This window comes from Sciurus carolinensis, chromosome 10, assembly GCF_902686445.1.
Source record: "Sciurus carolinensis chromosome 10, mSciCar1.2, whole genome shotgun sequence".
Lineage (NCBI taxonomy): Eukaryota > Metazoa > Chordata > Mammalia > Rodentia > Sciuridae > Sciurus > Sciurus carolinensis.
Genome location: NC_062222.1, coordinates 140463561 through 140479000, shown reverse-complemented (window position 1 = coordinate 140479000; position 15440 = coordinate 140463561). Strand labels below are relative to the sequence as shown.

Below are 15440 nucleotides of genomic sequence, written 5' to 3'. Positions count from 1 at the left end.
CCCCCACCCTTCACCGGAAGCCGGAAGGACGCGTGCCTCACTTCCGCCACGCCGGCGGGCGCGCAGGCGCAGAGACGCGGTCTCGCGACGGACTTCCGGGCGGCGCAAACCCAAGCGAGGGCGCGCCTGAGGGCAGCGGGGGCCCCGCCCAGGTCTCCAGCCCCGCTGCACCCTGCAGGCCAGGTGGCCGGTCCCTCCGCGAGGCCTCGTCTCGGTGGTGGGGCGGGGCGGCGCGGACGTTGGGCGCGAGTTTGGTGCCGCCCCGCTGCACTGCGCCTCGCAGGGCAGGCCCGGCCCGAGGAAGGTCCGGGTGCCGCCCTCGAGAGGACTGAGCCGGCGGCCGCACACACGCGTTCCTCTTCCTTGGCCCGCAGTCTGGGGAGGAAATGTGAGTTAGTGGCTTCCGCGGAGAGACTGAAAAGCTTGAGCCTCAGGTCTGTCCGGCAGCGCCGGGCCCAGGGCCCCGCGGGTCACCAGCCACCTGGAGCTGCGCCTTCAGGTAAGACGCAGCCGTGCGCCTGCCGCCCCCGAGCCGGGCGAGCTGCAGCCCCTGCGTGGAGAGCTGTTCTCACTCAGAAGAGGACCCCGAAGCCTGCACCGGCTCCGTAACGCCCCCAGGCTTTCAGTCTGTAGCAATGCCGGTGAGACAGGCTGCTCCTAAGCAGAAAGGGAGTAGAAGACGAACTGGATCTAGCAAGAGCGCAGTTTCCTCGAGTGTGGGGCGGGAGCCGGGCCTCCCCGCGAGTCCACAGGAAAAGAGCCGATGATGCAGGGAAGGCGCGTGGAGGGCGCTAAGGAGGTCCGTGGAGAAGAGCGTGGGACTGGAAGGGCAGTGTGGGGTTGAGGTCCCAAAGTGGGAGACTGATTGAACAGCCCGAAGCCGGAAGGGAGCCAGCAGAGACGGGGATTAGTGGAGGAAGGCAGTGACTCCAGAGCATAGGTAGGGTATTTGTTTTGGGCATAGGAAGAACGCTCCCCATGAGAAAGACTGTTTAAAGAGGAAAAATGACTTGCAGTAATAGGGTAACTGTGTTTATTGGCATGAAGCTGCTGAAGGAATTTTTTAGTGGTTTCCCATTTGAACAAGGAACAGAAATCATCTACGGGAAATAAGAATGAGAGTCAGGAAATTTAGGGCTTAAGCAGTGTGGATGAGACCTAAAACAGCCATTGTGGAGACACCTCAGGAATAACTTACTAGAGAACATGGCGGAGTTTGAAGCCATGTACTCATGTGGGCATGACCTGAAACCAAGTGGAGACAGCTAAGTGAGGTAATTGCTGAGTACACTGGTACATGTCTGTAATCCCAGCAATTCAGGAGACTGAGGCAGAAGAATCACAAGTTTGAGACATGGACTTGGCAAGACAGGGTCTCAAAATAAAAATGACTGGGGGGCTGGGGAGATAGCTCAGTCGGTAGAGTGCTTGCCTTGCAAACATAAGGCCCTGGGTTCGATCCCCAGCACCCAAAAAAAAAAAATGACTGGGAACCTTGGCTCACTGGTGATGCACCCCAGAGTTCAATCCCAGGACCGACCGATCAAGTAATTATTCAGGAAACCAGAATCTACTCCAACTCCCATAAATGTTCATAGAGCCACCCTTCTTGGCATTGTAGTAGATACCGTACTAACACTGTTTTATCCAAATCTGCCTCTCCACAGCATTTTGAACCCATGGGTGTTCATTTGTAGCTATCTTACCTCATGTACATGTCTAGAACAATGTATGGTCTGATCCCTCAATCATAGCAAAGGATATCACCGGAGAGTAAGAATTATTTCATAGCAGTCAAGGGGTGAATTTATCAAAAGGACATAGTAATCCTAAACATGTGCCTAATAGCAAAGTTCTAAAATATCTGAACCAAAACTTCGGAACTCCAAGAAGAGCGACAAATCACAATTGTAGTTGGAGATTATTCTTTCCTCAATAAATGACAAGAACCCAGAAAATTGCTAAGGATACCAAAGACTTGAACTACCAACCAACTTGAGCTAATTAACATTTATAAAATGATCCCCACAATAATATCACCTGGTATCTGTTTATTTTTTTTAAAATACACTGTTGAAATGAAAAGACAGCCCAGAGTGGAACAGACAATTTGCAAATTCCCTATGTGGTAATAGACTTGTGTCTGAAATATATGTAGAGAAAGGCACTTCTGAATTCCTTCTGTCCAGCCTTGGGCTGGGGTGCACAAGGCTCTGGTGTAATCCTGGCTTCTTCAGGTGTACCTCCCAGTTCAATCCTTGTGATGCAGCCTTCTCAAGTTTCTTGTGCTTTGCTGTGGGCCAGGCTCTCCCTGTTACCCAGAAACAATTCCTTTTGGCTTTTCATTAATTTCCACAGTACTGTTTACGGATTAAGAGACTTCAAGTATGAACTATTCGGAACAACACTTGGTACTTAGGATTTGCTTGATGAAGCCCTCTTCCTGTTCTTGTGTCCCTTGTTAGAAGTCTCCATACTCAGCTCCAGCATCTCCCATACTGAGGACTCCTGACAGTCTGTGCAGGAAACCTCTTGCTCTCCCACCGTGGCATCTGTCTGTGCCACGGTTGTTGAACATTGTCTTACTCATGACTGCCTGCAGGGCCTCAGGTAATGGACAGTGGGTCTTGCCTCCAGGTGTCTCCTCTCTCACGTAAGTTTCCACTTTATTTCCACCTGCATTTGGAAATCCTGCAGCTTCATCCCCTATCTCTATTCCTGTCTTCTTTTCTTTATTGCCATGTGTCATGCAAATGTGTAGCTGACATGTTTTGAGCACTTAAAGACAAGGCTCTGGGTTGTTTTCTTTTTAACTGTGGTGCAATACATAAAACCATTTTAACCACTTATAAGCACACAACCCAGTGTCACAAAGCCCCTCCACTCCCTGGTGCAGCATCTCCACTACCCATCTCAGGCCTCTTCCTCCTGCAAAGCTGAAACTTCATCCCTGTTATGCACCAACTCCCCCATTCCACCGAGCCCCTGGTGTCCACCTCTCTGCTTCCCGTCTCTCTGGGTTTGATTGCTCTCGGGCCCATGAAAGTGGAACAATACAGCATGTGTCCTGTGCAACTGACTCACTTCACGTTGCAGTCCCCACAGTCCATCCACGTGGTAGCATGTGTCAGCACTTCATGCAAGACTTGAGTGGTGCTCCGTTGCGTCCATATGGCCGCCATGTTGTGTGGCTCCATTCAGGAACCAAGACCGAGGCTCAGGTTGCTTCTGCCTCTCAGCTGTTGTGAACAGAACTGTGCTGAGCCTGGGTGCTCAGATATCTCTGCAAGTCCCTGCATTGGACTCATGGATGAAGTCCAGTTTGTGTATTTTTATTTTGTTGCTCTGCTTTTTGGTGTCATGTTTTAAGAATCCTTGGCCAGCCATGAGGCCCTGGGGTCCCCATCCCCCACATTGTTTTCTAGGAGTCTCGTGCTGGCACCTACATCTAGGCCTCTGACCCACCTTCGGTGACTTGCGTGTGGCTCAAGGTGGGGTTCAGGCCATTCTTCAGCCTGTGGGCATTCAGTTGTCCTGCCACTGTGTATTAAAATTGAATGGTCATGGCACCCTCTTCAACATGAACTTGTTCAGGCTTGGTAGCACACGCCTGTAATCCCAGCAGCTCAGGAGGCTTGAGGCAGGAGGATCCTGAGTTCATAGCCAACCTCAGCAATTTGGTGAGCCCCTAAGCAAGTTAGCAAGACCCTGTCTCAAAACAAAACAACAACAAAAAGGGCTGGATATGGGGCTCAGTGGTTAAGCACCCCTAGGTTCAGTCTCCATTACAAAAAAAGTAGGTTAGCTTGGTTTGACCATAATGATTTACTCCTGAACCCCATGCCATTGGGCTGCATCCTTAGGCCAGAACCAGGAGCAGGTGCTTCTCAGCTCCTGAGCTGCCCACACCAAGCAGCTGTGACACAGAAGGAAAGGACAGCCCTTCCCCTCAGCCATGTGTGAGGCTTGATGTGCGTGACGCTTCAGGAAAGGCAGAGCTGCAGTGATAGGAAGCTGCCAGGCTTGGGGTGTGGGGGACCTTGACGAAGCCTGTGGGGTGGGGACCAGGGTTCCAGCTGTGACTGTGGTCATTCACCCACGTCCACTCCCCAGAAACTGAGAACGACATCCCAGAGAGGGGCTTGGGCTGTGTGTCAGGTAAGAGTAAAGCGGGGTGGGTCAGAGCCACCTCCCGCTCGCCCGCTGGCCTGTCCCAAAGGTTCTGCCTTACGTGTGGACACCCTCATCAGGAGGTCCCTGGTGTGATGCCGTCCACATCTTGCAGCTGACGTTCTGGTTCTGCCTCTCTAGATCTGCCTGCTTGCTCATGATTTATTTCATGGCTTGATAATTAGTCATGTTTTTGCTTTTTCCCCAGTTCTGGGGATGGACTCCCAGGGCCTCACATGCTAGACAAGGGCCTCAACATGAGCGACACCCTGGCCTGTGTTTCACGTGTCTTGCTAAGCCAGACTTGCTTGGTGTAGACCCCAGGCCTCTCTGGAGACAGGGCTCCCCTGCCGGTGTTCTCCTTCAGCTTGAGGTTGGTGGCTCTGCTTATGTTCCAGGGTGCCAGGTGCCTCCCAGCGACCTGCCTGGCTCTTCTGACGGACAGCTCCCACCCTCTGGCTTTGCTGCTGCTTGGGTTTCCTGATGGCGTGCTAGGCAGGCCCTCTCGCACTGAGCTGCTCCCCAGCCCTGGATCTGTGTTTATGCCGTTTGGTGTCCTAACTGGAATCCTCCTTTGTCCATTTTGGGGTGGTCTTCTGATTGTGTCAGGGTGTCAGCTTCTTTGTTTGAGCAGCACGTTGTGGTGCCCCTTATCCCTTGTCTCTGACAGTGCTGTCCACTGGTGCTCTGGCCAGGGTGAGCAGTGGCATCTGCTATACTGGGGCTTACTTGGAATTGAACCAAGGGGCGCTCTGTTGCTGAGCTATAACCTCAACCCTTTTTTTTTTTTTCCTGTACCTTAGAAAATGGCCCCAAACGTCTTCGCTCAGCCTGGGGCAGGGCTGGCTCTCCCTCCTGGACCCCAGGCATCAGCCTCCCTCTCTAGCTGAGGAGCTGCTCCCCAGGCACATTTCCATCCCCGACTGTTGCCAGACCTCCTCCACCTCTCTCTGGATCCCAGCGCAGCATTCTTGCCACACTCCCATGCCTGTCACCTGGCTGTGGTGGGAGTCCCTGGGTCTAGTGTGTCATCCACAGTGCCCGTTACCGTGTCGCCTAGACACCCTCCAGCACTCTCTCCAGGACGTGAGGTGTCCGTCCCAGAGCACACTCCACCTGGAATCACCCTTGTCTTCCCAAGCCACTCCCGAGGTTGACAGTGTCCTGGGAGCTCTGAGCCAAGGCAGCCATGCCATGGGGCATTTGCTGGGTATGCCTGTTGGTCCCGGCACTGTGAACTCAGGCCCCAAGGCCACCCACTACTTTTCCTTGTTTAGGATCAAAGCAGCTTACGGCAGAGGCTGCTGTTGGGCTCAGGCATGTCAGGCCCTTTCCTGTGGCCTGGTGCTGAGCACCGCTTGTCATACGCGTGTGCCTTCCCTTGCTACCTGCCTCTTAGGGCAACCGGTGCAACATGACCCTCCCTAGTCACGGAGCTCAGTGAGGGAGGCTCAGGCTGGTTCCTAGCCTGGAGGCAGGTAGAGGGGCATCTGGGAAGGTCCCCACACCTAGCCCCTCACTCTGGCACCCTAGCTAAAGCCAGAAGGTGGCCCCTGGGAGCAACCCACTGGCATGCTCAGAACTCTGCTTCCTCCTAGGCTCCTGTGGCCACTGGGCAGTGGCCCCGTCATGTCTGGGCCTCCGACTCCTGAGCACGTGCTGGATGCCCAGGGCAACTCTTCCCCGTGCAGGAAGGACGAGGACGCCAGGGAGGGAACCCAGAGCTCCCACCGCATGCTGGGTTTCAGTGACGCTCTCCTGTCCATCATCGCCACAGTCATGGTCAGTGTGGGGGCACCTCAGGCAAGTGGGGGCACCCATCCCTGGCCTTGCTGCACAGCCCGAGAAGAATCTGGTTCCTTTTTGCCTTTGTTCTTCAGATCCTTCCTGTGACCCACACGGAGATCTCCCCAGAGCAGGTACCAGGAGCATGCTGTGTGGTGTAGTCTGTGGGGGAGACCCGCCTGGTCTGGAGAAGTGGGGGCAGCAGGGTGGGCACCTGCTTCCTCCTGATAGGGTCCCTTCCTGCATAAGTTAGGAGAAGGGCTGAGTCCCGGCTTCTGCAGCAGAGACCTGTTTGAGCCTGAGTGGAGAAGGCAGGTCTCCTCTGCTGGAAGGAGCCTCCCAGGTGCAGAGGCGAGGCTGCCTCAGCAGAGGCACATCCATTCGGCACCTGCTCTGGCCCACCTGGGGGTGAGTGGGGAAGTGGTGTTTCAAAGCATTTCTGTTTATGGCCATCTTCATGGGGATGCTGCTGACCAAAGAGCAGCATGTGGCGTGTCACAGCAGAACAGTCTGGGGAGACATCTAGAGGGTCGGTGGGAGCGTGCGTGCACCTTGCCCCCACGACCTCCCACGTTACGATGTCATAGTGCCAGCTTTGTTTGGGGTGCTGTGAGGCGAGAGGAATGGGGATGTGCTGGCCCAGCAAGGCTGAAGTCCAGCTGCCTGCAGTCCCAGCTGGATGACCTGGGAAGCCCCACAGCTACTTGGATTTGGTTTTTGCACTGTGAAAAAATGATGAAGCAGTTTCCATAGGGTCCTAGCGATTGAGTAGAAATGTGCATCCAGCCCGACCCAGCCCTCTGGGGAGACCCAAGCATCACTCTGCACCAGGCACCTGGCTCAGGGCAGTCCCAGTGGAAAGTGCCCACCAGCAGCTGCTCAGGAGAGCCATGCCTTATGGGGTCAGCGGTAGCTCTGGAGCCTTCTTTTTTAGTTGTGGGTGAACACAATACCTTTATTTTATGTATTTATTTATATGTGGTACTGAGGATGGAACCCAGTGCCTCACACATGCTAGGCAGGAGCTCTACTGTTGAGCCACAACCCTGGCCCCAGCTCTGGAGCCTTCTGTGTGAAGCCCGTGGTTCAGCTCCAGCCAGTGTGTCCTGAGGTGCTTACCTCACCACGAGAGGCCCAGGGCAGCTTCCTGCCCAAAGAGAAAACTCAGCCTGAGGCCCACCTGACCCCAGTGCTGCTGGGCCACTTGTTTATTCTCTGCCATGAAGACCGGGACTTCTTTCCGCCAAGTCTGTTTCTCGCCGGATCTCAGAAAGCCCTTGCGCGTCCGTGGGACGTGTGCAGAGACGCTCTTGGGAAGGAGGGAGAGGTGCTGGACCAGACTCCTCCCTGACACAGGGCTTGCCGAGTGCTCGTGTTCAGACGAGGCAGTCAGCACTGGGCGCTGTGATTCAGGAGCATGGATGCACTCGGGGAGAGGTGCCTTTGGAGATGGTACCGGAGCCCAGGAGACAGAGTGGGTACCCGCCAGGGTCTTGAGCCCACAGTGACAGCCTTTGGGAGGCCCTCAGTGACCTCGTGAAAGGGCCACAGGGCTCACTGGACCCTCTACCCTCTGCCTTCCCACCACAGCGTAGGACCCTCTGGGACAGGGAACCTGTTTTCCAGGGCCACGCTCTGTGCCCACTTGCAACTCCGAACCATGAGCCTGTGTTGTGGGTGTCTGGATGCCCAGGGTGGCTGCTCCGCACAGCAGCTGGAGGTTCGCCTGAGGGGAAAGGAGCGGTAGGGGAGATTGATCGGCCCCAGCAGGCAGAGCCCGGTGCAGCGAGGGGTCTCCCCACTCCAGCGAGACGTGCCCATGCGTCGACCACCGGTTACCTGCGACTGCCTCTCATGGTGGTGCTCTTCTGTTCTAGCAGTTTGACAAAAGTGTACAGAGACTTCTAGCAACCAGGATCGCTGTCTACCTGATGACATTCCTAATTGTGACTGTGGCCTGGGCTGCACACACCAGGTAGGGACTGGGCTTCTCTGAGGCTGGGTCACCTTTTGACTTACTTGGTTGGTGAGCCACACCATCCTCAGGTATCTGTGGGCCTCTCTCATGGTCTAGGTGAGGGTGCTAGGGTGGGTAGGCCACCCCTTTCTCCCTCATCCCAGGTTCTTTCTCTGAATCTCCTGCCTGGGTTCCCACATACATGCTCCAAGGCAAGTCCATTTCCCCAACCATATAGCACTGCCCACTGGCCATCCAGACCCTGGGTATGGATGCCCAGTGTGTCCTGCTAGAACCTAGGACCAGGATGGAGCCAGGCACGAGGGGGCAAGCCGCCAACCTCTCCAGCCCCTTCCATGCTTGCAGGTAGCCCTCCTGATCCTGAGCTTTGTCTAGGAGAGGAGAAGGTCCAAATCCAGGGGCACTGCCCAAGCCACAGGGCTCCCAGCCACCAGCGAGGCTTCAGGGACAGGAGGCACCCGGAGGCGGGCCTGGAGATGCTGCCATCCCAGGTCGAGCACTTGTCCAGGAAGGCTGGGGTGCGGGAAATGCACCCTCCCGTTAGGTGTTGGCACCTGGGCCAGGTACAACTGATGTTTCATGTTGTGTACTGTCCTCAGCAAAGGACAGCTTCAGGGGGAAGCAGGAACCTCCGCTCTGCTCAGCCTCCCTGGTGTGCCAAGTACTCAGGAGGCACTCAGGCTGTTGGGAGGTAGGTGGGCTATGAGCTCTGCCAAGCACCATGGTTCCCTCACCAGAGGCCGCACCCACCCATTGTGGAGGATGTTGCCGGAGTGGGGCTCAGCAACATGAAGGATTCCAGATCTTGTGTGCATCTGCCTGGGCGTGCTGTGCTCACACATGGGCCTACCACTTAGCGGTCACCTGAAGAACTGCCAGCTCCTGTGGGTCATAGTCCTTGTTGTTTCGATTTTCAACAAATGTTGCAGCACTAGGGTGGCCCTGTGTCCCTCTCCTGGGTTCGCTGTCCAGCCCAGGAGAAAGCACGGTTCACAGTGGACAGAGAACACGGCAGTCTGTTACCCTGGGCTGGGGTCAAGCCCTGACAGGAGAACCTGTGGCAGGGACCAGTGGGCTGGGCTTCGGGAACGAGCCCCTTGGCCAGCTGGGCTTGCTCGTGCTGCCCCTGACGGAAGCTGATGGTCTTGGATTCTTCACAAACAGTGCCATGTTATCTCAGGACAAAGCGATGCTTCTATTAAGTGGGCAGCTGCACAGGTTTAGGGGCTGAACCCTGAAAACAATGGGAAAGGATTTCTCTTCTTCAGAATGGCTTTTATACACAGCCCTGCAGAGTGAATCTACTGCATGATGCAGCTGTGTGTCCATGTGTCCAGCCTGCTGGCAGAAGCTGAGCAGCAGTTTCAGAGAGCTCCAGCTGGGGCCGGCCACATGTGCCTCCTGCAGCTCACAGCCCTGGAGGCAGGGATGTTCAGAGGCTCACCTCCCAGCAAGGCCTCCTGAAGCCAAACCCAAGAGCCACCGCCAGCCCTGTAGTCTCCAGGTTCCGCAGGATGAACCTGCTCCAAAAGACATGTTTTGAAAAGACTGTCCTCCGGAGCTGCCCATTTGTTTCTGCAGATTGGCTCTTACTCCTCAAAGCAACATGCTTTGAATAGTCAAACAGCAGGAAAAATATATGGGAGTGAAGAGGGTGCTTTCCAGGGAATTTGTTTTTGAATTTTCTGAATTTCATACACTGGGTAGCATTTTACATTTAGTAAGAAGTGACTTTTTTTTAGCTGGGTGTGGCAGCACACACCTGTAATCCCAGCCGCTTGGGAGGCTGAGGCAGGAGGATCACAAATTCAAGGCCAACATGGGAAACTTGATGAGACTGTCTTAAAATAGAAGGGCTGAGGATGTAGCTCAGTGGCTGAGCACCTCTGGGTTCAATCCCTGGTTACCAACCCCCACTCCAAAAAGTAACATCTTTTAATTATATTTTAACTGGAAAATACTGGAGCAAGTGTGTGTGTGTTTAGTTTTACTGGAACCACATTTGATGAATGGTCCATCTTCTGTTCTTAACTTTGTAGATTATTCCAGGTTGTTGGGAAAATAGACGATACACTTGCCTTGCTCAACCTGGTGAGTTTTTTCTGTCCTTTTGGGAAGTGATTTTGGTTTATGATTTAACTCTCCCAGGAGGACTGAGAGGATACAATTGGGTACTTCTCTCTTATCCTCTGGCACCTCAGAGCCTGAATTCTGTCCACACCTGGAAGCTCCTAGGACAGGCCCCACCCCACAGGGGGCCACTGCCCTACCCTAGCCCACATGGAGCTGGGGGTGTGGGCCTGCCTGTGGAGAGGGCTGAGATGAGCTCGGAGGGGCACGGGCTTCCCCAGGGCCTCACACTTGCTGGCCCACCACCCTGTCGTGGGAGTGGCCTGACCTGACCCCCTCTGGAGTGGTGAGGGCTTGTGGGCCGCTGGCCACATCCAGGGTCACGGAGATGTGACCTCCTCCCTCCTCTGCAGGCCTGCATGATGACCATCACCCTCCTACCATACACAGTGAGTAACAGCTGCCCCGCACGCCCCAGCTGTGCCAGGCTCCACCAAATGTAGACCAGCAGGATGGTTCTGGGCCACGGGGCTGCAAAGAGGAGAGAAGTTTCAGGGGGAGTCTGATTGGAGTCCTGGAACCCTTAAGCCAGGTGTCAGAGGGAGCTTAGGGCTTCTGGAGGCAGAGACCACTGAAGACATGGTCCAGGGGCCCCCACTCTCATGGTTCAGTGCTGACCTGGCCTGCTGGTCTCTGCGGGCTGGGTCAGAGAGGTCAGATCTGGGGAATCGCACATGCGATGCATGGATGGCATTGCTCCTGTGGGCGCTGTGGACAGATCTGCCACATCCCACACCGTCCCCTCCCACGACAGTCCTTCCCAGTGCACAGCAGAGAGCCCAGGAGGCTCACGGTGCCAGCTCCTAGCCTGGGAGCCCTGACGGCTTTCCTCATCACTCCTTGTTTTGGACAGTTTTCCTTAATGGTGACCTTCCCTGACGTACCCCTGGGCATCTTCGTGTTCTGTGTGTGTGTGATCGCCATTGGGGTTGTGCAGGTAAGGCATCAGGAGCCCGCAGTGTGTGCACTGGGGTAGTGGGTGGAGAGAGGTTGCCAGGGGCGAGCAGGCAAGGTGCACTGTCTGACCTCCACATCCCAAGGAGTCCAGTCTGCCATGGACACCGGGGTATGTGTGCCTGAGCCCCCCATCCTTGCTGAGCAGAGCCTAAGAAGGGCCTCTCAACTGCATCAGGACTGGGGTCAGGGCTCCCATCCCTTCCAGTCCCCAGAACACCCCAGTGCAAGTCTGCCTGAGGGTGCAGATGTGTGGAGGCAGCCCGGGATCGCTGGCCACGCCCCTCTGCTCACGGGGCCCTGTGGCCTGCCTCTCCCACAGGCACTGATCGTGGGGTACGCTTTCCACTTCCCACACCTGCTGAGCCCACAGGTCCGGTGCTCTGCCCACAGGGCCCTGTCCCGGAGGCACATCCTGCACCTCGTCCTCCGTGGCCCTGCGCTGTGCTTCCTTGCGGCCATCTTCTCCCTCTTCTTCTTCCCTGTGGTAAGTGCTGGGGCGCCCAGGGAGGACACAGCGTGGTCACAGGTGCTTTTGCTAAGCCAGCAGCTGATTTCCACGGGGATAAGAACAGTGGTCTGGCGGTACTCCGTCCACCCAGGACAAGGAGCTGTAGAGCACTAGCTGTTCAGAATTGGCCCGAGAAGCTCGTTTTGTGGCGCTGAGTCAGCTTGAGCATTGTTGAAGAACATCGAATTTTTAATCCAGATTATCCTAAGAATCATGAACAAAATTAATGGTTAATGTTTTCGTAAACATTCAATAAGCGTTCAAGAGGATTCCAAGTTTAAAACAGGCTAAGGTGAACATGGTGGTGCACACCTGTAATGCCAGAGCGACTGGAGGCTGAGGCAGGAGACTCACAAGTTCAAAGATAGCTTCAGCAACTTAGCAAGACCCTGTCTCAAAAAATAAAAGGACTGAGTCTCAAGGTGACTCTGTGGTAGAGCCCCTGGGTTCAGTACTGGGTTAAAAAGTTAACAGATGGACTGGTGAGGTCCTGTGGCCGCAGCGGAGCAGAGTCACCTTGAGAGCACCAGGCAGCAGGTGAGCAGGCAAAGAAGAAAGGTGGGCTGCGGTGTGAGGCCCTGGGCCTGTGGCAGGTCATGTGACCTGGTTCCCGCGGAGATGTCTTCATGTCAGAATGCATTCTACTGTCGTGTATGACTAATGAGGACAAGTATGCAAATTTAAAAAATTCTTCTGAGGCTCGTGAAACAGAAGGGAGCAGGGGCGGTGGGCAGCAAGGACAGGAGTGGGGGACGGTGGTCTGAGGCGCGTCTTGGCTTCACAGGTGTGACAGTCCCCTCCCAGGGTGCCCTGTAGCGTTCTGGGTCCATCCTTGCTGCATCTCATCGGAGTTCCTTTTAGTTGCCTGCAGATAGTTCCCTGGCGGCTGGCCAGGAGGTGCTGTGGTTGCTCAGCATGGCCGCCCGGGCTGTTCCCCCACACCTGGCTGTCCTGAGCAGCCGTCCAGTCTCGGCTCGGTTCTGTGGACTTGCCCACAGGGGCCCTGCTGTGCTGTGCGGCCCTTGCCACTGTACAGCTGCCGCTGGTCTCCCTCCCCCTGCCCCTGTGGGTTCAGCCATCCAGCTCTGTGGGGCCCTTGCTGGGGCTGTGACTCGTGTCCCTGGGGATGGCACCCTGAGCGTCCTCTGGCTGCTGACCTGTCCGTGTTGCCTCCAGCCCTCCCAGCTGGCCGTTTGCCTTCTGCTGTTGAGTTGTAGTGCGCTGTGTGTGTTCTGGACACTACTCTTGTCAGGTGTGTGGCTGCTAGGTGCTTTCTACCCGGCCACGGCTGTCCTTCCCCTTATCTGCGTAAAGGACAGTTCTCTGGACGTCCCCTCGTCGGGGCTGCTGCCCAGCTTTGTCACGGGTGGTAGGAGTCCTGGGTGGCTGGGCTCAGGCAGCGTGCGGCCCTGCCCTGGGGAGGTGGACCCTGAATGTCATGTCCCCACAGTCATACCTGCTGATGGTGACCGTCATCTTCCTGCCCTATATCAGCAAGGCCAGCAGTTGGTGCAGAGACAGGCTTGTGGGTAGGTGACGGCTGGCGGTCCTGCACTGAGGCCTCGGGAGGCGCCCCAGGGTCGGGCTGCTGAGAAGACTGCCGGGCGGGGGCACGGCACACGGTGCGAGCCTCCCACCCGAGCAGCTCCGCACCATCTCCTCCCCCGGCCTGCACATTCCCAGTCCCTGGGGGCAGGGGACAGGGGTGACCACTCTGGCCCCATAGCCCACGGACTGGGCCGGCTCCTCCGTCCTGTGTCTTCAGGCCGCAGAGACCCCCCGGCCCCCAGTGCAGAGGTCTTCAGCTTCGACTTGCACGAGCCTCTCAGCAAGGAGCGGGTGGAAGCCTTCAGTGACGGCGTCTATGCCATCGTGGCCACACTCCTCATCCTGGACATCTGGTGAGGACCCGAGCTGGGCTGACCCCATCTGCCTGTGTCTGAGTCCCTGGCATCTTTGCTCACTGTGTCATATGGTGGAGGAGAGACAGCAGAAAGGCTTGGCTTCACTGCCTCGGGTGCAGAGCTCCCGAGGGCCCCCAGGAATGAGAGTCCTCTCGCGCCCCCACCCCACAGTGCTTAGGGCCACATGGGTGGTGCCTCTCAGGCCTCGGACCCACCCCTTTCCCTTCAGGCGTGTCCACCTTCCACTGCTGGTCTGGGCAGCTTGGACTGCCTTAGGAATCTGCTGGAGCTCTGATCTTAGTCACTTTTATTTCTAAGTGTTTGATTTGCTTTTTCAAGTCTTCCATCCTTAAGTCTCTGATTCCTTAGTCACATTTCAATGCACGCTTCTATTGCATTAAACATCTTAAAATGTTCTTTTTGTTTGTTTTGGGGTTTTTTGCTTGTTTTTGCAGTACTGGGGGTTTAATCAGGGCTGCTCTACCACTGAGCTACATCTGTGACCCTTTCTGTTTTGAGACAGGGCTTTGCTAAGTCTGGCTTCAGACTTGTGATCCTCCTGCCTCAGCTGGGGCTACAGGCATGCACCCCTGCACCTTACTAAAATGTTCTGGTTTTATATTCTGTATATGATGGTTTGAGTCTCTTATATTCTCTAAGTAGCATTTTTTATTATAATTTGTGAACTTAAAAAAATTGGTAGCAAATATTTCTTGTAGTACCTGATTCCTAAAGCCTAGATTTAAGGAACATTCCTGAATGATCTGTTTTTGCTTCTGCCCTGCAGCCAGAAGCTGTGGGTGGGGGCAGTGTGGCTGAGGGGAGCCCATCACCCTCCCATGAGTCTCACACTCCCCCAGGCTTCCCCCCACGCCCTTCCCCTGGCACCACTCAATGAAAGGTGCCTCTCTGGGCCTCCAGGGCTGTGCACTAGAGGACAGCGGCCTCCAGCAGGGCAGGCACGTTGTGGGAGCTTGTGAAGGGTGAGGGCTGCCCCCAGCACTGGGCCAGCAGGGAAGGCAGGGAGCAGGCCAGGCAGGCGAGTTCTGGATGGACTGAGGAGGTGACTCGGGAGCTCAGCATGCCGCCTGTCTGTGACGCAGCATCCGGAGCTTCCCCCAAGTTAGCACTGACCCCAGCCCACCCCTGGGGCCTGTGGGCTCCCGGGGAGGCTGCTACAGTGCTGTGTTCATGCTCCTCAGCGAGGACAACGTTCCAGACCCCAAGGACGTGAAGGAGCAGTTCCGCGGGAGCCTCGTGGCAGCCCTGGGCGCCTACGGGCCGCACTTCCTGGCCTACTTTGGCTCCTTTGCCACGGTGGGCCTGCTCTGGTTCGCACACCACTCGCTCTTCCTGCACGTGCGCAAGGCTACGCAGGCCATGGGGCTGCTCAACACGCTCTCCCTGGCCTTCGTGGGAGGCCTCCCCCTGGCCTACCAGCAGACCGCAGCCTTCGCCCGGCAGCCAGAGGACGAGCTGGAGCGCGTGCGCCTCAGCTGCGCCATCGTCTTCTTCGCCAGCATCTTCCAGTTTGCCATCTGGACCGCGGCCCTGCTGCGCCAGGCAGAGACGCTGCAGCCAGCCGTGCGGTTTGGCGGGCAGGAGCACGCCTTCATGTTCGCCAAGCTGGCGCTATACCCCTGTGCCAGCCTGCTGGCCTTTGCTGCCACCTGCCTGCTGAGCAGGTTCAGCACGGCCATCTTCCACGTCATGCAGATCGCAGTGCCCTTCGCCTTCCTGCTGCTGCGCCTCCTCGTGCGCCTCGTCCTGGCCACCCTGCGAGCCCTGCGCAGCCTGCGCCCACCACAGCCCCTGCCCAGCCAAGCCCCAGAGGAGGCCCAGTCCCGGCTCCTGCCTTCCTCCTGCTAGTGGAGGCTGTGCCCACCTGGGAAGGAAGCCTTTCGGGTTGGACCTGCCAGCGCCCTGGGGCCACCTGGGTCTTGCCTCTGTTGTGAAATATCAAGGTCTTTCAGAGTACGCAGAGTGTCCTCCTTTTCCTCCTTTTCAC

At 56.3% G+C, this 15440-nt stretch overlaps 1 protein-coding gene across 2 annotated transcripts; it reads left to right on the top strand.

The window, feature by feature from the left end:
- The first annotated feature begins 75 nt into the window (after positions 1-75).
- Tmem175 (transmembrane protein 175) lies at positions 76-15420 on the top strand. 2 transcript variants are annotated; one of them, XM_047566358.1, is made up of 11 exons: positions 76-499; positions 5769-5952; positions 6051-6089; positions 7836-7930; positions 9973-10024; positions 10417-10452; positions 10917-11000; positions 11340-11504; positions 12979-13057; positions 13294-13429; positions 14635-15420. In XM_047566358.1, exons 2-11 carry the CDS (start codon positions 5800-5802, stop codon positions 15299-15301), a joined length of 1506 nt encoding a protein of 501 aa, XP_047422314.1. In that variant the 5' UTR covers positions 76-499; positions 5769-5799; the 3' UTR covers positions 15302-15420. The 2 variants fall into 2 exon arrangements, with proteins under 2 accessions (XP_047422314.1, XP_047422313.1); XM_047566357.1 differs by having other exon boundaries at positions 7833-7930.
- The last annotated feature ends 20 nt before the right edge of the window (positions 15421-15440 follow it).